Source organism: Podarcis gaigeae, assembly GCF_964106915.1.
Source record: "Podarcis gaigeae genome assembly, chromosome: 2".
In the NCBI taxonomy this organism is placed as follows: Eukaryota; Metazoa; Chordata; class Lepidosauria; order Squamata; family Lacertidae; genus Podarcis; species Podarcis gaigeae.
In genome coordinates this window covers 44,490,827-44,514,683 of record NC_139679.1, presented here as the reverse complement: position 1 = coordinate 44,514,683, position 23,857 = coordinate 44,490,827, and the positions used below count along the sequence as shown (strand labels likewise).

At 43.5% G+C, this 23,857-nt stretch overlaps 1 protein-coding gene across 11 annotated transcripts in view; it reads left to right on the top strand.

Moving 5' to 3' along the window:
* ADGRL1 (adhesion G protein-coupled receptor L1) overlaps positions 1-23,857 on the top strand; it is a 130,854-nt gene that overhangs the window by 71,748 nt on the left and 35,249 nt on the right. For 5 of the 11 annotated variants that reach the window (XM_083717483.1, XM_083717490.1, XM_083717487.1 and 2 more), the window contains exons 3-4: positions 3,162-3,378; positions 11,387-11,496. In XM_083717483.1, the coding sequence (XP_083573609.1) occupies positions 3,162-3,378; positions 11,387-11,496 (327 nt within the window). Of the gene's footprint in view, positions 1-3,161; positions 3,379-11,386; positions 11,497-23,711; positions 23,730-23,857 lie in introns of all 11 variants that reach the window. The other 6 variants (XM_083717486.1, XM_083717484.1, XM_083717479.1 and 3 more) reach the window with 3 other exon arrangements.

Below are 23,857 nucleotides of genomic sequence, written 5' to 3'. Positions count from 1 at the left end.
TTTAATTACAGACTCCCTCCACAGGGTCCTTCCATTAACCCAGCAAGGGGGAAGGAAAAATTACACAAAGAGCAGCTATGACATGCTTGCTTCCCAGTCCCCTCTCTAGCCTGCCTTTAAAGCCCTGAGTGCCACTAATGTATGTTCCCCACTAGGGGCTCTGACTCTTGCCCTTTGCAGCTGAAGGTACAGGTCTCTTGGCTGATTAGCTGCGACAAGCTAAGAGGCTATGTGAAGCCCGCAAGGAAGGCTTAGGTGTACCCACACATACAACCGAGCGACTCCCCTTGCAGTTTTCTTCTAGCAGTGTACGTTGGGTGTACATCCTTCCCACCATCCCCATTTGGGAGAGGCAAAGCTGATGTGCTACCCAATGTCACACAGATTATAATGGCAGAAAGAACACGTCAAAGCAAATGGAGCACAGGCCAAATTGAACGTTTGTCTCTGGGCATTGTCCCTGAAAGGCATGCCAGACAGCTTGAACATAGTTGCCAGTTCACACCTATGCTGTCCAGGTATGTGGCTGCTGTTTCACTGCCATCTTGGTCCTTCTGCCAGGTTCCAGGCCCTGCTACTTCAGCCCCTTGGTTAATAGTGAATGAGGGATGTGGTGCTGCTTCTCCTATTGCAGGCATTGCTCCTAGAAAATGAGGGGGGCATTTCTTCCCAGTTTAGCATGAGAAGGGAGCCATGTGGATAGAGAAATGCAGTGGTTGGGAGTGGGGCAGAGGCAGCAGTAGGCCATTAAGTATGCATTTTTCAGCCAGCTCGAATTGTAGCTGGGGAACATACTACTAGGGTTGTAGGAAACCATAATGCAGTCGTTGCAGGTAGCTGTCCTTCCCAAACTGATGTTTGTAGCATGCAGTGACAGTCTCAAAGACCCAGCTGTAGGGAAGCCTGGCCCTAAGACTTTTATTTGTCTCAGATGGCGAATCATCAAAGGCAGCTGACTGGCACAGATGCCCCACCGCCTCCTTCGGCTCACTCCTGCCACTGGGTTCGCTGCCCTTGTTTTCTGTCTATCTAGTTTTCTGTTTCCTACCATTCCCTCCAACTCACTTGCTGGTACTCCTACTGTTCCCTCCACAGTAGAAAGCTTAGTCCAGGATGGGGCAGGATCCTTCATAGGAGGCGGAGCATGTGGAAGCCCCATTCCATGTAAGCGGGTGATGAGGAGAGGCCAGGATAGAGCACAGAGCAGCTTCCTGATTCCCTTCAGCCTCCTTTACAGTCACTCCCCTCACAGCTGTGCTCAGTTAACCACTCTGAGCTTTTGAGCATTTGCCAGGGAACAAGCCCCCATCCATGCCTTGACTTCGCCAACATGGAACTGCCAACACTGAAGTGGAAAAGCTGAGGGAGATGAAGCCCTGCCCCTTCTACAGCCAGTATGTTAAGAGGTTTGAGGGAACTTTCTTTTGGAATAGCATCATTTTTAATTGAAGGAGTGGAAAGAGTGTGTTTTCTTTAGTGAGGTGTGAGATTTCTGAGGAGACACCATGCACACTGCAACTCAGTCTTTATGCTAGTTTGAAAGGAGAAGGAGGATCCTCTTGGACTGTTAGAGCAACTATTTTTTAAAAAATGAGACAATTTAGGCTCAATTGAATTCAATAGGGTTTACATCTGAGTAGAGGATTGTGTTGTTTGGCCGCAATCTTAAATAAATGCACAGGCCATGGTTGCAATCCAGCACCTCCTTACCTAGGCGTAAGCTCCACTGAACTCCTGAGTGGGCATGTAAAGTATTGTGCTGTAACTTCCATTGAGTTCAGTGGGATTTGCATCTGGTTAAACATGCTTAGATTTGCACTGCTAAAGACGGATAGGTTAATTTGTACCCACTGTACTGACTCTACCATTAGATAGAAAGAGTGGGCTGTTTCAGGCTGCTGATTTAGGATGTCATGAAAAGGCAGCAAATTGTTAGTTATTTAATGCATTATAATAATAATAATAATAATATTTTTTACTGCTAGGGTGGGGGACGGGGAGATGTGCATGTGGGATTTTCTGCCTCAGATGCCAAAATGCCCTTGACTAGCGGGGGTGAGGCATTTACTGCTTTGCCTCAGGCAGTAAAATGTTGGTGGCTGGCCCTGGCTGTGCAGATGGATCCCAGTTGTCCTTTTTCTCCTTCTCATCCTTGTTCAGAGGGATCCAGGAGCCTGAGCTCTCAGTCCGGCAATTGTGCAATATCCTTCCCATAATAGAAATGAGCACAAAGCTCAACCATGAATCTTTCTAGAAACCTCCCTAATATCCATGTTCAGATCTCAGTTGCCCCCCCCCCTTGTTTACTTCCCATCTCCACCTCTCCAGTCTCGCAAAACCTTGCAGGATTCAAAAGGATTGCAAAGAATTTTTCTCAGCACATTTCCCAGACCCTTTCCTCAGCTGCTGTCTCTAAAGTGGGTCATGGGTGGTGCAGGGAGCCAAGAGCTTTATGAAAAACATGTCTGGGTTTTTAAAGGCACATCTGCCTAAGTCTGTAGAGCTTACTCTGAATATGCAGCTCAGCTCAGCAAAGGGGGGGGGAGGGCAGATCTCTCTCTCTCTCTCTCTCTCTCTCTCTCTCTCTCTCTCCTGTTCTTGGGTAGTGTCCGGACAAGCACCCTTCCACATACAAAACATACACCAGACATGCCACAGTGGAGGTAGAAGGGAACCCAGAATCCCTGCTGCTGTTCTCCAAAGATTGACATGGAAAACAGAGACTCAGAAGTAGATAAACATGTTATAGGTCTTGCAGCATGTGTTGAAAATGCAACAGAAAAACAAGAAATCCTGATTTACTAGTCAAAACAAAAAAAATTCCTTCCAGTAGCACCTTAAAGACCAACTAAGTCAGTTCTTGGTATGAGCTTTCGTGTGCATGCACACTTCTTCAGATACAACACGGCTACCTATCTGTAACTGTAGACCAACACGGCTACCTATCTGTAACTGATTTACTAGGTTCTCTTTGTACAAGACTGCAGAGTTGGAAAAACAACCCTGGAGTCCTGCTTTCCATGCTTTAGTCTCATGGTGTGTGCTGTGCATACCTAAGGATTGGTAGGAAATTGCAGAAGTCCATCAGGAGATAAACTGGAATTGCTTGATTGAGTGGTATAATAAGCCTGTAGCCCTGACCCTCTCACCTCCTATCTCAGCAGGTCTAAGCCGTGCTGGCTTACCCTTTGGTCTGGTTCGGCGGGAACTGGCATGTGAGGGCTACCCCATTGAGCTGCGCTGCCCAGGCAGTGATGTTATCATGGTGGAAAATGCCAACTATGGGCGTACAGACGACAAGATCTGTGATGCTGATCCCTTCCAGATGGAGAATGTCCAGTGCTATCTTCCAGATGCCTTCAAAATCATGTCCCAAAGGTAAGAGAGACTCTGTATTTCAGTAGGGGGTTGAGGAGGCATTTCCCTTCCCTAATTTCCTTCACCTTCAAATTGCTCCCAGGCCTGTTGTGTTCCTCCAAAGTCACTCTTCTTGTTGTTTTTTTAAATATGGGGTTGTGGCCACTGAGCTCCAGTAAGTTTCTTAACCCATTATGTCATCCTTTGAGCTGCCATTTCAGAATGAACAGAGGGAGGGCAGGATATAAAGGCTTGTAACAATTAAACAATAATAGTAATAAGAACAACAACAATTAATTACTAGCTGTCCCAATCTGCATCTGGCCCAGATTACCACCCAGCAGTCTACTGTCTGGTTCGTTCTTTCCTCATCAACAACTCCCTTGAGACTTCCAGAAGCAGCTTGCCTGCTGGGGCAGAGCCACAGCAGTGGCCTCCCCTTTACCACAGGGGGGAGGGATAAGACAGCAGCCATATCAGGGCCATGTGGGTGCATTGGCAGGAGTGTGGCATTCACTCTGCCAGTATGCCCATGCAGCCCTGGCCTCGCTGTTGCCTCATCCCTCCCAGTAAGCAGCATCCATGTTGCTGTCAGGAGGGTAATGCCAGCAGCTCTGCTCCATTGGATGAGCGTATTCTGAAGTTTTTCTTAGTGTGTGCAAACCACACTGACATCCAGGGGAGTCTTTCCATCTAAAGATTTGCAGTGGAATGCATAGGGAATGTATTTCTCAATATAACATTCAAGTCACAGCCTGAGCTTAATGTTATGTCACAGAACTGAGAAGCTTAGACTGAGTATTCTTCAAACCTTTTCACAGCGGTCATCCCTGAGTCTAGAAAATCTCTGTCCCTTACCAAATACTACTAAAACAGAGGCACCATTTACCTAACTGAGTTGCCATATTTTGCTGGTCTCCAGGCCATCTACTGCTGTGTTACAGACAGGAATTCAAAAGGCGAAGTTTTTTCCAAACTTGAAAGAAATAGTGTTGAAACCCTTACCCCAGAATCTTTTGGTTAAGCAGTATAATACCTGAGATTTAACATGAATCATACTTTCACTTCAACCAACCCAGCAAAAATACATTTGCTGAATAAGCACCACCCAGGAAAGGTTGGGTTGTAGTTGTTGTTACTTTGTGCTAAAGTCACCTTGAAAGAAGGCAGGCTTGGTTCCTTGGTAGTCCATCTCACCCATAGGATTCATCCCTCACTTTTGTTTAGTGCGCCATGCGCTCCTGCAAATTTTACTTCCCTGCTGAGCAGGATTGGTTACCTGAATTATTTAAAGTTCTAATAGCAGTACTGTCACTAGCCATTTAAAAAATGATTTCATTTATTGTTAGTTAGTAGGATATAGTAAATAATGTTACTCAAGCACTTAGAATACAATTAAGTGCATCTACAGGCAGTTTTTCAGGCACTCTACCGCTGTGACACCCCAGCGAGGAGGTGCCACTGTTTGCGGTGCATTCCATGACTGTTTAATGCAGCTGAAACGCAAGCCTGGCAACTTGTCATGAGACAAGTGAGAAACGAATTGGGCTGCATTTGTCATTCATTTTGCCTCCACAGAAACAAAGGGTGGTTTGGAACTGGTTGCAAAGTATGTAAGTGTAGCCTTGGGTGGAACTCCATTTGCTGTGGAACTCTGATAATCTGCTCTTTTATTTTTTATTTCTTTTACACAGTTTTACTGAAGTCCTCATGTTGTTGTTGTTTTTAAAAAACCTTGCATGTGGAGCATTTTTGCTAAATATGGATGCTGCTTCTGTTAGGGAAGCAACAGTTGCATCCTTCATTTGACATGGTTCCTAGCTTCTCGTTTTGAGTAGGAAGCCATTTGTGGCTTATGTGTTGCTCCTTCCTAAGGGAAACTGTTACCAGTGCGCGTGCAAAAGAAACATGCATGTCCCTTAAAACAGCTCCTTGCGCCAGTCCACCAAAGTACTTTCTAAGCCAAGAATTTAGGATGCAGTTTAGGAGTTCTGGTGGGCCACCCATGGAAACCCTCCAAAAATTGGGGTAGCAGTGTGGGTGTTGTGCTCTTGTCTGACCCTCTGGGATTGCAGCCTAAGTGCAGGAGCAGATAAAACTCCATGTGAAATGTACATGTAGAGACTTGGTAAGTACTGTATGTAAAACAGAAGAATAACAGAGAATAGGGTGTGATATAAACCAGATTGTTACCTTTGAAGGGGGTGGGGTTAGAAGTTGCAATAAACACACATAATTCTACAATGACATGATATGGAATCTATTCATTTTTCCCTCCCCTCTTGTAAAAGCTTGCTGGGGACATTTGCCAAAGACTAGAGCTAGTGAAAGCACACGACATTCCTCAGGTACTGATTCATACAATGCTTTTAGGGGGCTTGCTTCATAGTGGCTTGCTTTATTATTATTATTATTATTATTATTATTATTATTATTATTATTATTATTTTATTTTATACCCCACCCATCTGGCTGGGTTTTCCCAGCCACTCTGGGTGGCTCCCAACAGAAAATTAAAAGCACAATAAAACATCAAACATTAAAAACTTCCCTAAACAGGACTGCCTTCAGATGTCTTCTAAACGTCAGATAGTTGTTTATTTCCTTTACATCTGATGGGAGGGCGTTGCACAGGGTGGATGCCACTACCGAGAAGGTTTTTGTTTTGCTTAGGCTGCTTTGAATGAACAAGTTGTGACTGCTCATGCACACAGGTTTGCCACTCACTTAGTGTAACATTTTGCACAGAATTGTGTATAGACAATCTGGGCATGTGGTAAGCTGGTCTGCAAAACCAGTCAATTAATACATAGGTTTTTCTCCAAAAAGGGTTTTTCATGGCTTAATCTAAGCCATATTTCATTAGGGTTCAGTTCCAGAAAACATGTTTTTGGAGCCAGGGCTCAGCCGTGGAGCAAATATAGTCATTATAACATGGGAAACAGTGACTCTTGAGCATGTGCTGTCTACACATTTGGGAGTATGGTCCTGGCTTTCAGGCAGCTTGATGCCTGGCACCTCTGTATTTAGAAAGTAAACACTGGGGTGGTCTTCATGGTTTTGGAATGAAGAAGAATGAAGAATAAAGAATGCTTGATTCGTTATCCCCACATTAATCACCAGTTCCGGTGTTTGATTTTTACCTGTATGCCTTACACAGAAACATCTGCCTCTCTTTCACACACATACATTATTTGACTTAAGCAGCTGTGGCCTCTTGAACATCCCACTCCAAAAATTCCATCTCACCTATTTTCACACAGCTCTTCACCTTTCTAGATTGGCAGAGACCCTGTAGGCTGGTGAGTGGCTTCCTTTACTCCTACTCACTTTTGCTAGTGACTGGCTGCTCGCTAAGTTATTTCTCCTTTTTTGTGCTTCTATCAAAATCCATTGGTGAGTTTCTTCAACAGCAGCAGCAGTGGGCAATCAAGAATCCCCGAGAGCTTTGAGGATTGCTAGAAGATTTTTTAAATGCAAGCTAAATCTAATTGCCCTTAGCAGCAAAACTCACTAATGTTTTAAACAATATTCAATGTTTAATTTGTTACCAATACCATTAGCAAGGCATTTACATGCAGTTTGGATTTTCATTTCTGTTACCAAATATTATCTACTAATTATACAAGCAGAGTTTCTGCTGCTAAGCAGCTATATCTGCTGCCTAAACACCCATCTACAATCCATTTACACCACAGAGGAGACCTGTTGAAGTCAACAAATGAGTTGTAAACTGGGGGGGGGGGGGCTCATAGGTTGTGGTGAGGGACTCATAGGTGGGGAGGGCGGTTCATAGGTGGTACAGACCTGAACCCAGGGCATTTTAACCCCTGACTGAAACAAGGCCCTCAAACGATGCCTGATGGATCAGACAGCTGTTCCATCCAGACCAGCACTGTTCCCCACTGTGGCCAACAAGATACTTCTGGGAAGCCCCAAAGCAGTTGTCCTTTTGTTCTGCTTGTGAGCTTCCCAGTGACATCTAGTTGGCCACTCTAGGAAGCAGGGTATTGGATTAGATGGACTGTTACTCTGATCTAGCAGGGCTCTTCTTAAGAATTTATATCAAGCGCTTATGTCAAGATAAACCACCCATTTGTTGTGGTCTACATGTATGTCAGTCCTATAGCTTTTGTTCCCAGGAAAGCAGCAAAAGCAGGAAATTTAATGAGCCTCCCTGGTAGGTTGTCGTGTATGGCTGGGGAGTCATGTTTTCTTTGACAGACTAATAGTTGTCCAGGCCTGGCTTAGTCCTATAAATTCCTTTCAGTGCCTTGGAACAAGTGGAGTAATAAGAGAAAAAAAAAGAATATGTACCTTTTTGTTATCCCTAATTATGGAGCAACCACAACCAGGGACCATGCAGCTAAGATTCAAAACCAAACTAATTGTTCAGAATTACCATATGATATGTTTCTTCCTAGCCTGTACCACTTCAAATCGTGGGTTGGCAATTACATGCTTGAATGCTCCAGCATTATTATTTTTTAAAACCCTTTCACATAGAAAATAAATGCATAAGGCAAAAGCCTGGCCTGGAATTCTTTTCCTTGGTGTGCCATCCTTCTCCATGTGTGGAATTTTTGTTACAGGGAAACAGCCAAACTCGCAGTTCCTCTTTCCCTTTCCTCTCCCTGCATTCTGAAATGGCACAGTCCAAGGGGTGTTGTCACAAGTAGTACAGTCCATGCTAGATGAACTTTTGTAGGAAGGTCTTGCAGGTCAGAGGGTATGACTTCTAAGCAGGTTTAAGCCTTTGAACACTTAATGAATAAATGCATGATTATACAATAAAAGGATGGAAAACCCCCCATTATGTTTTAACACAATGAAGATTTGATCTGGTAGATGCCATGTTCCTAAATTACTAGCATTTTGAGGTTTCTGTGTTGATATTGAACTACCATATTTACTTGAATCCAATGTTCACCTTTCTTGGCCAAATTACGTTGCAAAAATTAAGGTGCACATTAGATTTGATGGAACATTTACATTCGCCAGCAAATACTTTTTTTTCATTTCAAGGTTCTGAAAATTGAGGTGTGCATTAGATTCAATGGTGCATTAGACTCGAGTAAATATGGTAATTAATATATGGATTAAACAATGAGAAAGTGGCAGAAACGAGTGTGTCCGAAGAGTGTGCTAAAATCTTTTTAGCACAATTATCCAAGTCTCTAGGTTTTTGGATGTGATATTTACCATGAAGCCAGCTAAGAGTTTGAAGGAAGAGTTATAGAACAGGTAACAAGGACAGCTCAGGCAGGTTAGCATAAACTTTGATCCAGTGCAGGTTTGGCAAAATGACTTATTTTATAGTCATGATGCCTCCAAACATAATAAACATGTTCATCTTATGCTGCAGTTATTTTACTTTCTCTCTCTTCAGAAGCTGAGCCATACTAAGTTAATAGGCAATTTTTCTGCCATTTCCAGTGCTAAGGAGAATACGCTCTTTGCAGTGCAGTAGAAGTGAAAATTCCCAATTGGGATTGGTTTGATATGGTTAGCTTCATTCCTCTAATCTTTCTTCAAATTCTATCACACATTGGGTTAGTTGAGGAGTGATAATGGCCATTCATGCCGGACACTGTCCGTAAGCACAACCCATGCTTACAAAACATTTATTTTTTGTTCACTGTTCCCCATGTAATGCTGGTGTTTAGACAGCTGAAGTTTCCTTGTTTTTGAGGACTCATAGTCTTCTGTTTCATGGGCGCAACGTTCTGTGAGCCAAAAGATGAACCCAAAGTATCTATATTACTGCTTAAGATTTCAGAAACCTTTAAGTGGTGCCAAAGGTACTATATATTTTGATGAAGGTGCTGGATACACAGTAGGTAAATGCCAAAAAAAGAAGGTTAGGTAGATGTCAAAGGTGCTGCTAGACAAACACCAAACAAATGTAGCTTGGATAAGACTTCAAGATAGGACCTGTTTTGTTCAGATCAATATATGAAACCTCCCACTCCTGAGCTTTTTGGCCTTTCCTGCCTGACAGTTTCCTAGTCTCCAGTGTTCCCTCCCTTTCATTTTTTAACCTGCGAACAGCTTGATGTTTTGCCTGTCTCTAAATCTTGGATGCAGTTTTCTCCTTTGTTCGTTTCTTTTCCCTTTGTATCTCCTCTGCCTCTTACCTGCATTAGTCTCTCTGTGTGCCTCCCCTGACCTGTTTCTCTCCCATTCTTGCACGTCTGCCCACTGCCTGCTTTGTCTCCCTCATCCTTCAGCCACTGTACTTTAGGGCTCTCTTAACTTCCAAAACCTCAGCCTCCCTGCCTGCCCAACAAATACCGCCTGCTTCTCCTTTTCTGTCAACAGCATGTGTTCATTTGTTTTTGTTTTTCTTACCAGATTGTACCCAAAGTTGCTTGCATTATAGCAAATGAATAATAATAAATATAAGAATCCAAAACATAATGAGTGGTGTCTGCGCGTAATGCTAAGCCAAACTCTCCCAGTCCTCTTGCTACTGTGAGCAAAGTTATGGTTTGGCTTAGTGTGCTGAATGGACACGAGCACCTGCCACAAATTCAAGAGCAAACCTTGGTTGCAGCTCCTGGTTTGTCTGGAGTGAGACAAGCCCTGAGCCCAGGCTCAGATAACCATAGCTTAGATCACAGCACAGCAGCAGGGGGACGCGGCAAGGAGCACAGCAGCCACAACTTTCTTTGAGCGCATAGCTCAAAGATAAGCCATGCAGTGGATGGGCATTCTGCACAGCACCATCTGAGAAAGTGACTAGCTGTTGGGTGGGGCTCTACAGAGCTGGAAGTGCCAGCACCTCAACTCTCATCCATCCCACTTTGCTGACAAACTCTGCTTCAGTGAAGCAGGTGGTGGCTGTCCTGCCCCAGGGGCCTGAGTTGATACCGGCTCCAGTTGCTTTGGCAGCCGACAGCCCCTGGGAGTCCCCCTTCCAACCTCCCTTGCCTGTTGCATCAGCCTTTCAAGGGAGAGCAGGTGGCAGGAGCTAACGAAGTGGGAAATGGGGGGCAGTGCTTCTTAGCTCTACTTCTGGACCTAAGCAAGGGTGAGAGGCTAACAATTCTGCAACTGGCTGTTGCGAGGACTGTCTGATTAATCTGCCAGTTGTGATCTGGGTCAGTATGCTAAAAGAACATAAAAATAACCACCACATAGGGATTTCTGATTATGCAGGGGCCGGGTTATAATATTATCTCCCCCCCTCCCCGCCACACACCCAAGGATTGACTTGCAGTGGTGTGCAAGTGCAAGTTTTCTTCCAGGATGGGGTGTTACTGGGCACCATTACCTGGTGCCAGGGGAGGGAGTGGCAGAACCACGTCTCACTGCCGCAAGACCGCATCCAGGTCTGAAGGTCTGTAAATCCTCAGTGATTATACGGTAGTTGTCACCTTGGGCGCTTGCACAAAAATGTATTTGATGTCACCTTTGGACAAACAGAGGAATATGGTTCACACTCACATTGGTGTCTGCAGACACTCATAAGGTTATGGACATGTACAAAAACTGCAGGTTGTGAGTTTAGTTTGAATTTGAGGAGCCATGATTGCACATAAATAAGTCTGTCGGGTTAAAAGTCCCTAGGTTAAAAGACTACTATAAAAAATAATACAATATACTGTAATAAAAATTATAAAGATACTGATATATACTGATACTGTAATATAATACAGTATCACAACAATCAAATGTTGGTGACAGTCTCTGGCCCCATAACCAGAGCTAAAACAGGCACAGAGCTGTGTCTGACATCCAGCAAGTCTTGTGTGGACAAATCCTGCAATGGGGTTAGTAAAGGGCTTCCTGCCAGTGTATTTGGATTATCCGACTAGTAGTTGTGCCTGCTCACTGCTTGCATCAGCTTCATACGTGAGATTATAATCTGCATCCCAAACAAAATAGTGGTGCAGCAGTTTTTCAAAGATTCTAGAAGTCTTTGCAATACAGTACTAAGTATCAATCAGTGCCACCTAGTGGTTTCCTTTAGAACTGCAGTTTGTGTCAGTAGTTTAACAACCTGCCCTTCTTTCTTCTCTTTCAGGTGCAATAATCGGACACAGTGTGTCGTAGTGGCTGGCTCAGATGCTTTTCCAGACCCTTGCCCTGGCACCTACAAGTACCTGGAGGTCCAGTATGACTGTGTCCCCTACAGTGAGTCCATTTCTCATTGAACTCTGATGCTTCATCTTATTTCAGTTATTGCTCCAAATAAGATTCCCACCTGACCCAGGAAGGAGAGAGACTCCACCAGCTGGCCCCCTAATACACACCCAGACATGGGAATAGGATGCACTTAGAGGAGACACCAGCTAGACCAGGAACTAACAGAGAACCCTGACATTTTTGTCTCTTGTGCTGGAGAGGGGTTTCCAATGGCTAGACCAGAAGTGGACTAAAATGCCAGGGTTCTCAGAAAAGAATTAATTCAAGTGGTTTGGGCCTTGATAACTGGGCAGAATGAATCCTGGTTTGTAGTTCTGTCTCTAACTCGCCATGTTTGGCTGATCATTGCCTTAGTTTCTTTTCTTTGTGTACCTGAGCCCTAAGGAAAGAGGACCTCAAAAAGGCACAAGCTGGACCAACCATAACCTTCCTCCATCTCAGCATCACCTGATGCTGATTTTAGTCAGGGTAGCTGCACCAGTAACAGAACTATTTCAGCATCTCTCCTCAACAACAACCAAAATCCTTGAAATTTTGAGCAATACAAAACCTCCACAGTAGCACAGACCCTCAGGAGAGATACTGTCACTGTGTGTTTGAACCCCCACATGATGGTGTATGCAAGGTATCGGTGCTTGAAATACATGCTATTTGTGTGCACTGTATGTTTGCTTGTTTGTGATTGATGAGGATATGTGTGATTCTATAGCCTTTGGCTCATCCTTAGTATATGTACATACTCGGTGCATCAAATGTGGACAATAGACATGTATATTAGTACTTAACATGTCCTGGGTATATATGCATTGCGTCTGTGCATATATGGTCTGTATATCCATATGAATGGCACAGTGTATTTGTATGCACACTCAGATGTATGACCATCTTCATGCTTGTGTGCAGTGCATATGCACAAACTCGTGTGTGTGTGTGTGTGTGTGTGTGTGTGTGTGTACACATGCATGTTTCAGTGTCCTGAAATGTGCTTTGGGGTGGTTCTGTGAGCCTTTGCATCAGGCAGTTGGTAGCAGAGTTGATATCTCTTCCAAAAGCCAAAAGCACAGCATTCTAAAAGCTGTGGCTATTATTATGGGGCTAGGGCAACAATTCATGTTTTGAATGTTTGTGGGTAGGTCTTATATGTAGACTGGTATGATTGCGTGTGTGTTTGTGTGTGTGTGTGTGTGTGTGTGTGTGTGTGTGTACACCTCTGTTATAGAAGTATCTTTATGAATGCTCACATGGTGTGGATGAATTCATGAGCACAGGGATATAGATGGCTCTGTCCTTCAGTGTGTGCATGTTTTTTGAGTGTGGGCATGTGCGTTCTGAATGTGCTTGTGCCACAATTCCCATGTTTTTAAGCACAAACCCATCTGCATCCATACCAAGGCACCTGAAATGGAGTTTAGCACCAGCATTATTCCTTGGAAAGAAGGAAAGCGGCATGTGGTGGGGGACAATCCTAAGAAAACCTCTCTGAAGAAAGCAGTTGAAATTTTTCTCAAAACAATATGTGAATTTTGTTTGTTCAAGTCTTCTGTTCATAAACTGAGTGCAGCACTGAATTTGATTTTTCTGGCTTCTGAGATGAACACTAGGAGTTGGTCACTACAGAGTGCAAGTAGCAGGAAAATTGTTAATTTGGTGAAGGCCCTTTATCTCCTGGAGCCAATCTGCTTCATTCCTATTGATGGAACAAGCCTGGTGCTATGGCTGCCACTCCCTAATCTGGTTTCGTATGTTAGCAATCTGCCATGTTAGGGGGGTTGCAAAGGTGTCTGTTATTTACAATTACAGCCTTCATTCGAAAAGATTACTCCCCATTTCCAAACAGCCACACAAATCATAACTGAAATCCCTTTCTCCTTACTGATGGCACCCCTTAGCAATAGCATTTTGATCTGGCAAGCCTAAATGCAATCTACTGAAGGGCTTGGTTTGTGGTGTCTCTCCTCTCTGGGTCAGCAGCTCATATGCCCTCCTCCTTTCCTTCTCTTGGAGTGTTTGGGAGGTTTGTTCCTTGCCTTTGGTGTCTTGCACACTCTCCGCTGGGTCTAGGGTCCATGTGGGTGGGTCAGCCTCACAGGGTGTGTCCCCTTCCCCTCTCCGCTAATGCCCCTTTGGTTTCTCCTCACAGACGAAGTGGAGCAGAGCAGGGCAGGCGTGGCCTCTTAACCTTTTAACCTTCATTCCTGCCCCTTTTCCTTCTAGCTACCAGGTGGCTTCGAAACAAATCAACACTCATCTCAGGGTGCAACCAGTCCTGACCCCTCACAGTTTAACAGCACTGGGGATACCCCAAACAGGCCAAGGGCACTAAAAGGCTGACCAGGATATCACCTGCATCGTGAAAGTGTCTGGGGGGAGGGGGAGGCAGGGGTGGCATGGAGGATGTTGGGATCAGCTATTAGGGCAAATGGCCAGGAAGTGTAACTGACTATGGCAGAGCTGTTGACACTGAGGGTGCCCCTCTCAGTACAGGTTGCATATCAGCACATTGGCAAGCTCATTCTTATGTTCCCATAAAAATACACATGCACATGCTGATCCCCAGAACCATGTGAAAAGCTATGGACTTCCATGTCTGCATGTTTGACTAATTTTGCAGGTGAGCATCCTCCTGCACCTGCGCATTGTCTCTCTTCCTCTCTCGCACAATTATATATACATGTGTGGATGTATGTGTGCATGTACATATATTACTCACATGCACATATATATGATCGCAGTCAAACATAGGTGAACAAAACACCGCTCATGCAATGTGGCTTTCTTGGCACTCCCCCCCCCCCCCGCCCCCTTCATCTCTTGAAAAGCTTCTCCTGAGGACTGAGGGACCTTCTGGAAGGGTACATGATGGAGTATTGCTGTGAATGAGGAAATTAGAAGAATTTAACAGGGCTGCCTTGCACAAGCAGACACACATTTTCTGTTCTCAACAAAACATCTCTGGATCCAAGCCGGGAGGACATTTGTATACATTGCCAGATATGTAAGCAGAGTTTGTGCTTGCTTGCATACTCTGTACCCAGCTATATTTGTTCATATATATGCAGTCATACATGTAAACCCTCTTTCCCAGACTCATAAGAACTTTCATTGGTCACATCCTGCCATTCACCCATGGTTTCATAAGCCATAGTTTGTGAATCTATGGATGGGTGCTATGGTCACTCACTTCTACCCTACCCTTGTCTCTTCAAGTAATGGCTTTGGTGTGGGAATCCTGGCTTGCATTAAGCCATAATTCCCGGTTATGTCCAATACAGGGAACTCTGGTTTAATGTTCAGTAAACAACTAGGCTAATAAGCCAGGATGGAGAAGTGCTTGTCTACAGTGAAGAAGGAGGACACATTCACAGTGCTTGTGTGCAGCTTTGTAAACCATGAAACTGTGGACAAATGTCTGAGCAAAGCCATTATGTCTTCACTTAAAATCCAGGATCATTTTCACTATTCATTATATGCATAGCTGAGATAAGAATGCTTTTCTGTCAGTGTGATAGGATAGTTAAGCCCACAGTGTGCTCCTATATCCTTTTGATTCAAATCTACTAAGGCTACATTCTCTTCCCAGCTTATTTGCATAGCTTCTTTCTTCTCCAGAAGAGACAGAAACCTCCTTTCTAGCTTTACCACACATTAAGAAATACATTATTTCCTCAACACTAGTAAATATTTGACATCAGTCTTAGTTACATCAAATGCTCTCCCTGCTTCTCGAGTCAGGACTCCTGGATTTCAGTATGCAGGTGAAATGGAGCCAGAAGCAGGAAACAGTTAGCCCATTCTCAAATTGGCAATGGTTGAACTGAGGAGGAATTTTCAGCAGTTCTCACCTTTAATTAGCACAGACATGTTCCCAACTCACATTAGATAGGAGAAAGCATCACCCATCCTGGATGTATCCTGCTTTAATGCTGAACCAGGGTGGCAGTTGTCATAACCATGGTTGGACATCTTTCACTGAAAAGGATCACGGCTGGGCATTTCATCCACAATGGTTTGTGCTGGGTATGTAGCAGAACCTGAACTCAGCTCTTGCTACAGTCATACTTCACTCTGCCTCTATGTGTTTCTGCTGCTCCCTGTTGGCTGCCCTACCATGCTTCTTTAAGCAGGAGAGTGGTTTGATCCAGTGCTGTTGTCCTTGGGGGTCAGGGCTGGAGCAGGTGATGGAAGGGGAAAGCACAGGAAGCTGGAGACCCATGGGGAGAGGGGTGGATCACAGAGGGATGACAGAGGTGGGAGGGGCCTATGTTGCCAGACCCTTTTGCTTCCTTCCTTTGCAGCTGCCTCCACTCTAACCAGACACTGATCTTCCTTCCTCAGGGTCCAATCTGACATGTGGAAAAACAAAACAATTCATTTAATGTGTCTGATTTTTGGTTTTGGATTTTTTAAAGTGAATTGTTATTATTGTGTCAATATTTTTCAAAACGCAACCTCCCTCTCCCCTCTCTTCTGCCAGCTCCTTTCCCCAGCTTTCCCTTCTCTTCTTTCACTCTGTTTCCTGCTGCTTGCTCTCTTTGCTTTTTCTTAGGCCAGGGTTGCTCTTGTTACCAGGGGTATCACTACTCACACTGGGAAATGGTTGCTTTTAGTGCCTGGATTCTCTCCTAAGAGTGAGTGGAGTTTAACAGGCTTTGCTAGGCAAACACTTCTGCGAATTAGGCAAAGCAGTGGGGACATAGGCAGACTAGTCACTTGATGAATCTGAGTGTAGGTGCTTGAATGGAAACTCCAAGATCCAAACAGATATTTGGGGGCCAAGTCTTAGCCAGTCCCCCAAGCCTGACTGCAGCCTAAATAGATCTTACTAACTCTATCCATGCTGTGCAGATTTAGATTGTACAGATTTAGAAAAGGCCCACACTGTCAGCACTTATATACTACGAGGCTGGAAACAAGACAGATCATTTTTAGGGTGAAGCTAAGATATAATTTTTAAAGAGAAGTCATAGGAGGTTCTTTATCCTTGAGGTGAGCTTAGGTTCCTCCTCATTTTTCAGTTTTCATAAGAGACATATATGCTATCAAGCCAAATGGTGTATCCTGACCCTCTTGTCATGCTTTAGTCAGATTGCCCCCTTTTTAAAAAAGTACCATAAGCACTTGTTTTTAATTGCAAAATTTCTCTGAGGGGTAGGGGAGAAGCCTTGGTGAAATTGTGCCAATCAGTACTGTCCACCACTGACTTTGGCAGGGTGGTTTGAGACAGTTATCGCTTCCTCTGTTGTGCACATATTTCTTTTGTCCACTTGTGCCACTAGTCAGGCAGGCTTTGCAGGTCTTCAAAACAATACAAAAGTGCAAAACCTTTCATATAGCTGTCGGAGGGGGAAACTGTTGGCTGCTGTCTAGCCCAGTGCAAACTAGTTTGGGATCAGATTCTTAAACAGTTTTAATCATCATGACTTCTCTCACAGCGACTTTGTGAAATGTCATCATTTTATAAGGTTGCAGAGAATGCCTTGTTAGAAGCTCCCCATCATTTTGGAGAGCTGCATTTCTGAAGATTTCTTGGTTGGAAGCCATGAAGTTTGAGCAGGCTTGAAATTAGTTTAAATACAGAGGTGTAGATAGAGATGCCCATAGACATCACTGGGCACAGCCAGGGGGAAACAGCAAGTCATTAGTGCTGCAAAACCATACTGAGGCGTAGTATAGTTTGGCACTGATTAGGCTACGGCAAGAAATCTGTGTTCCATTTTGGGTTCTACTTTGAAAGGAAGATGAGAAAAAAACGAGAAGCTGTTCAGCAACCAAGGAGAATAATAAAGAGTGGAGTTATAAGGAAGTGCGAAGGAGCTGCATATAGCAGCCGCAAGAAGAAAAGATTAAATGGAACATTCTTAACGGTCTTCAAATATTTAAATTCAAGATGTCAAATAGCAGTTGCTACTGCCAGTGAGGGTAGGCTAGAAATGAATGGTTTTAAGGAGGGCAGTAGAGCAGCTAAGCGTTGGAATAAATTTCAAAAGGAAGATATAGTCTCTTTCCTTGGGAGTGTTACAAAGTGGCTACATAAACATATATGGGCAACAATTTGGCGCTCAATGAATACTAGACTCTATTTAAAGAGTTTTTGTCTTTGTTTGTATGATAAACATTTATTCAAACTTCAGTATTTTTTCCTCTGCCCACCTTCAGTGTTGGCATAATTGGAGGCCCTAGCTGTTCCTGCCCACGTTGCTGTGGCCCTGTTTCCTTGACTACATTCATCATCTTTTGTGGATGTGGTCCCTCTTTTCCCTTGGTTTCCTCCCCACTCTTTCTCCTCCATTTCCTCTGCTGACTATGCTTCCAACTAGGGAGCCAGGGTGGCGTATGGCCTGCTGAGCAGCCTCTGGGCCCAGCTAGCTTGAAAATTCCCTTGCTGACAGGACCAGTGGAGCTTCGTCACTGATTCTGCAACTCACATAAGACAAGATGCATATGTGGACCTCAGTTTTCCCCCAATTCTAAATGAAGAGAGCCTCTCGTGCACACAGGAGACTGGTCTGTTAGTTCATTTGTATGAATTTGTGTGCTTCATATGCAGCTAATTCCAGATATAGAGAGGTGTTCATTCATTTGGGGGAAGAATGCTTAAAAATGCAGTAGAATGGTCCCCCCCCCTTTTTTTCTTTTTGCTTGGATTAAATTTGTGCATAGCTTGTTTCACCCTTATCCTAGGTTTGCATGGTGGGTCAGGCCCCATTCTTTAACTGGGACATCATCCAGTTAAAGAAGGTTAGGATTCTGAAACCTATTTTCTCTTAGATGATTTAAGAGACCACAAACCTAGCCAAACATCAACTGAAGTGCAGTGGATTCCTTTCTTTTTAAACAGGCCTTTCTTTTATTTCCCACTCGTTTCCTAGGCCCTTGTGTTATACAGGACTGACATGGACAATCTGTTTTCAAATTAGTCCAGAAAAAAAGCCTGTCTGGCATCCATGACCCTGCTTGCTTCAGTTTCTCAATAAATCATAGTCTTATAAAGATTCATTTTTATACATACCCCCTAAAGCAATCTCCTTTACATACATGGAGAGTTCAAGTCCACGTATGCTCATAAATGATGGTTATATGGTGACACTCTGGTAAATCATGAAATGAAGTTCTGGTCTTCTGAGCCACAAAATGGCTTGTCTATTTAATTTTTCATTCCTTTACTCAGTCTAAATTATGTACAAGTCAGCACAAATCTAGTATCACTTGTATGTTTATTCTGACTCCTGGCATCAACTCCTTTTCTAACTTTCCAGGGCCTCACTGACCCGGACAAGAAAAATATTCTGTCTGGGTTCATTTTAATGTTAAGATGTCACCAAAGTCACAAAGTCCTTCAGAAACTGAATAAAATCCTCAAATCACAAATTTGTTTAAAACATTTTAAGGATTTTAAATACCGTATTTTTTGCTCTATAAGACTCACTTTTTCCCTCCTAAAAAGTCAGGGGAAATGTGTGTGCGTCTTATGGAGCGAATGCAGGCTGCGCAGCTATCCCAGAAGCCAGAACAGCAAGAGGGATTGCTGCTTTCACTGTGCAGCGATCCCTCTTGCTGTTCTGGCTCCTGAGATTCAGAATATTTTTTTCTTGTTTTCCTCCTCCAAAAATTAGGTGCGCCTTGTGGTCTGGTGCGTCTTATAGAGCAAAAAAACACCTTAATACATTTTTATTTCTTAGCTGCTGGGTATCATTTAATGGTAACCCTGAGTGTGAGAAATCCTCTGCTTCCCTGCAAATGGAGGATGAAGTTAACCCTTCATAATGAATACACACAACACCCTCAAAAGAGGATATGGGAAGCAGAGTTTGAGGATACCATGAGAGTCAAATAGTATATCCTCTTTATATCTCTTTTCCAGTCATCTGGGGCCATGCAGTGTTCCCTGAAGTTTCCAATATAAAACACCACATATAAAATCCTGAGTTTTCTTCAGTGTTCTAAGATAGACTCATCAATGAACCATAACAGGAAATTATCAATAGCAAAATAATAGTAAGGATGTTGATTACTTTGCTTACCTCTGATGACTGGTTGGTGGACTGTATGTACACAGTAGAATTTGTATTAATGTACAAGGAATTTATTGGAATGCTCTTTTGTGCACTGGGCAATCATTCCATTTCCTTCCTGGGCTGTGCCAATTTTTCTGATCTTATCAAAGTTTGCTTTTTTCATGAATTCTGAGGGAAATTTCAACTAGGATTCTATGATTATTTTCTAAATCAGCCTCCAACAATCCTGCCCACTTGTACGACTGTTGTTAACTCTTGGCCTTCCCAAATCAGCAGGAGCTCCACTATAATCTTCTTACATAAGAGCATAAGCAGAGACCTGAAGGAATATAGGGAGGAATTCAACACTGTGCTTTTCTGACCATCCATCAGTGCAAGCGCTTATGCTTTCCAGATGAAATTATTCCCCCCACTCCTCCCCCCATGTGGTGCTCTGAGGGTTCTCCGGACCCCCCTCCCCAGAGCAGTTGGGGGAAAGCGTGGAGGGATGATGATGATGATAATAATAATAATAATAATTTCAAAAAAAATATTTATACCCTGCCAATCTGGCTGGGCTTCCCCAGCCACTCTGGGCGGCTTCCAACCAAATATTAAAAATACAAGAAAACATCAAACAGGAGAGGAGGGAAACCTCACTGCACTAGCAGAATCCCTTATGCTGCTTTCTCCTAGTATGCCAAGTTAGTTAAGTCCAGGCCAGACCAATGTTCCATTTAGTCTACCATCCTAAAGCGTTTTCTACTTAGGCCAGATGCTACCAGTATGCCCATAAGGGCTTGAAGGCAACAGCTCTTTGCCTGGCAATTTGTACTTGGTGGCTCACCATCACTGAACCTGAAGATTTATTTTAGTTATGATGGCCAATAGCCATTTATTTATCCTCCATGAATTTCTGTAGTCTTCTAAAGTCATGTTTACATCTGACATACTTTTATACCCCTTCTCCGGCTAGCTTACTGGAGCAAACCCATGTTACCTGTTCTACACAACAATGCACAGCTGTTCCATACAATCTGGATTGCAGTATGAGCCAGTTGTGTGTTGGCAACCGATAGATCACTGGTGGTTAGTGTGATTGTTGTGTCTGCAGCTGCACAGGTTTGGGAACAGTATGCTTTCACATCCTTCATTTTGCTTCTTACTTTGTGTTTGTGTTTTAGCAATTGCTGCAGAGAGTGGAGGCATGTTGTTTCTAACATCTCCTTTTTTGTGCCTCTGCCAAATTTTGTTCATATAGTATTACCATGACACAATGTGGAGGACTGTGGAAGAACATTCAAAATTACTGGGATCAGCAGAGCTTCTGTTTAAATTATCAACCAGTCGATTCCTCAGTCTCTACCACTTTTGGCCAGTTCTAGTAGCTCTGTCTAGTCCCACCAAAGCTTGATCTTTGCTCATAGAAAGGATCCTGATCCTTCCAATCACATATATGACATAAATCCTGATCATGTCTGATCCCTGGAAAGTTCCTAAGAGCTGCCTGGAATATTTCATTTTTGCTTCTCTAAATTCCACTAGAATTCCAATAATGTAGCCAGTGTGGTGCTCTTCAGATATTTGTTGGACTACAGCTCCCATCATCCCTGACCATTGGCCATGCTGACTGTTCAACAGCATCTAGAAGACACAGTATTGGCTACCCCTGCAGCAAGATACAGGCTTAGAATTTGTTGAGGAAAGTAGTCTGCCTTCTATCTTGGGCTCCTTGAGACAACTGGTATCCTGGACTCTATAATGGATAATGAAAGAGAATGCAGTACCAAGCTAGACTGGAGTGATGAGATGGGAGGTTCAGCAGTTTATTCTCCATTACCAAAAAACCCCTCTTCTTTGGAGCAGAACTGTGAGAGGCCTGAATTTGGTGCTGGGCCAAAGAGACAGACCAGGGATGGTGTTATTTTGCCACTCCCCTGCTGCCCAGCAGCCTCCCTGACTGGGCTGGCCAATGTGGTCATTGGTGACTTCAACATTAGGATTGCCACATTTCAACAAGTGGAAATCTGGACTGGGTTTTCCCTGACATTTTAACAGGCTTCCAAAAATTCCGCCCGGATGCCATTTTTGAAGGGCAAATCCTGACTATGTCCAGGAAATTCCTATAACACCTATGCTGAGGATGCCTTGGGTCTAGCTCAGGATTTTGTGGTCTTCATGGCAACCATGGGACTGTCTCCAATAGTCATAAGTCTAACACACAGCAGGACATACCCTTGACATGTTCTTTCCTCCAAATTGGGAGGGAGATTGTCTGGAAGTGGAGTGGATATTATCCCATTGCCATGATCCAGCCACTATCTAGTGAAGTTTGGTCTTGCAGCAAGTATTCCCGTCTGCAATGTTGAAGGACCATATGATCTGTCCTCAGAGGCTGATGGATCCTGATTGATTTTTTATGGCTCTGGGGGATTTGCCAATGGATAGAGCATCACTGTGGAATGGTTGGAAGACTTGGGTCATCAACATGATCACTCCCAACACCTTCCCACTCCCTGGCAATGTACAGATTTTAACTGTTAAAAAACTTGTAGACAGTGTTGCAGAGCTGTATATGTCAGTATATGTGCTTCACCACAGTCCCTAGTCAAACCAGCTTTGCAGGTTTTGAAAGCACTTTAAAATGTATCCTAAAATAATAAAGATATCCGTAACAACACCCACAACAGTAAGTAATAATAATCATGAAGAAAAGAGTAATCTAGCCCTTTAAAAAGGAATAAAAGGGCAATATACCTTAGGGGTAAAATTGACTTGATGAAAAACTTTGCAACATGGTCTAGTTCAGGCATAGGCAAGCTCGGCCCTCCAGATGTTTTGGGACTACAACTACCATCATCCCTAGCTAACAGGACCAGTCGTCAGGGATGATGGGAATTGTAGTTTCAAAACATCTGGAGGGCCAAGTTTGCCTATGCCTAGTCTAGCTGATTTCACTCTTTGGGATTTGAATGGGATGTAGGGGAAATTGCTGTAAGAAACAGGAAAAAATGACTCCCACTCTGCTTCTCTTCATGATATTTGTATAGTTGTAAAGATAACGGTTTTGGATCAGGACTAGTGGCTTAGTAAAGGAAAAGACACTCATTTTGTTCCATATAAATAATTGGACACACCCAGAGAGAGAGAGCAAAGCAAAGGACTACTTCCAGTGTCTTAAATAGTGGCATATTTTATTTTTGAAGAAGAAGACAATGTGATTTGAAAAGCTATCTAATTGGGGATATAATCTGCATGTAATAGCAGTGGGGTCAGAGTTCATGATTTGTTCTGTATTCATAAAGTTCTAGGGGTCCAGTCCTTGAAGTCCCTAGTTTTTAGCACTCAAATTGACTTTTTTCCCTTAAGTGGCCCTGCAGAGCTGCTGTTAGTCAGTGTTGGACTGGCTCTGTTTAAGGCAGCACCTTATACATCAGCATTGACATCAACAGCTGCAAGTTACGTAACTACTAGGGTAAAAGAAGGTAGTGAGATAAGGATATGTGTATTTATGAATATAGTACACAGTAATTATGAGTTGGAGCAAAGGAATAGAAACATGGGAGGATTTACAGATAGATAAATAGGCTGATTGATGTGGGAGTGAACTGGATAGGCAATGCATTTATGGTCATGATAGGTCAAGCCTTTCTTAGGGGGGAAAAGGTATTCTGGGATATTTTTCTTTTCAAACTCTTGCTCTTTTCCTTTCTCCCTTTTCTGCTTGCTCTCCCTGATCCTACCTTTCCCCCAACCCCACCTTCCTCCCTGCCAAAATGCTTTGAGCCAGCAACCAAATCCCTTTTGTGTTTTGTTCCTTTGTCGTCCTTTCTGGTTGGTTTTGATTTCTGACTTTTCTTCTGAAGGGCAATGTCGCCAGCACAAAATTAAAACAGCAACAACAAAAAACCCTCCAAAAACTGTAAACCTCAAACTGATCAGACGAAAAAAGAAATGAAAAAGTACAACTACCACCACCAAACCCAACACGCTCTCTGCCTTGAAATGATTCCAAAGCGGGAGGGGCTGGTGTTTGTTGGGCTGGTGGGGGGAGGGGAGGGGAGATTTACAGTTTAAGAAAGAAAGAAAAAATGGTTTCTTTAGGGTGCGGGGAGAAACAAAAGCAATTTAATCTCTTTTCTCTTTTTTTTCCTTCTTGCACCTTTTTTTTTCAATATATTTTTCTTCTCTCCCTTCCGATGCATAAAGTAGAAGTGGAACAGAAAGGTAAACAACAACATTACCACTGACCCCACCCCTAACCCAGCACCTTGTTTTTTTCTCTGTGGCCATATTTAATGTGACCTTCCTTTACCTTTTCTCCTCAATCCTCCTCCTCCTAACCTCCCACCTCC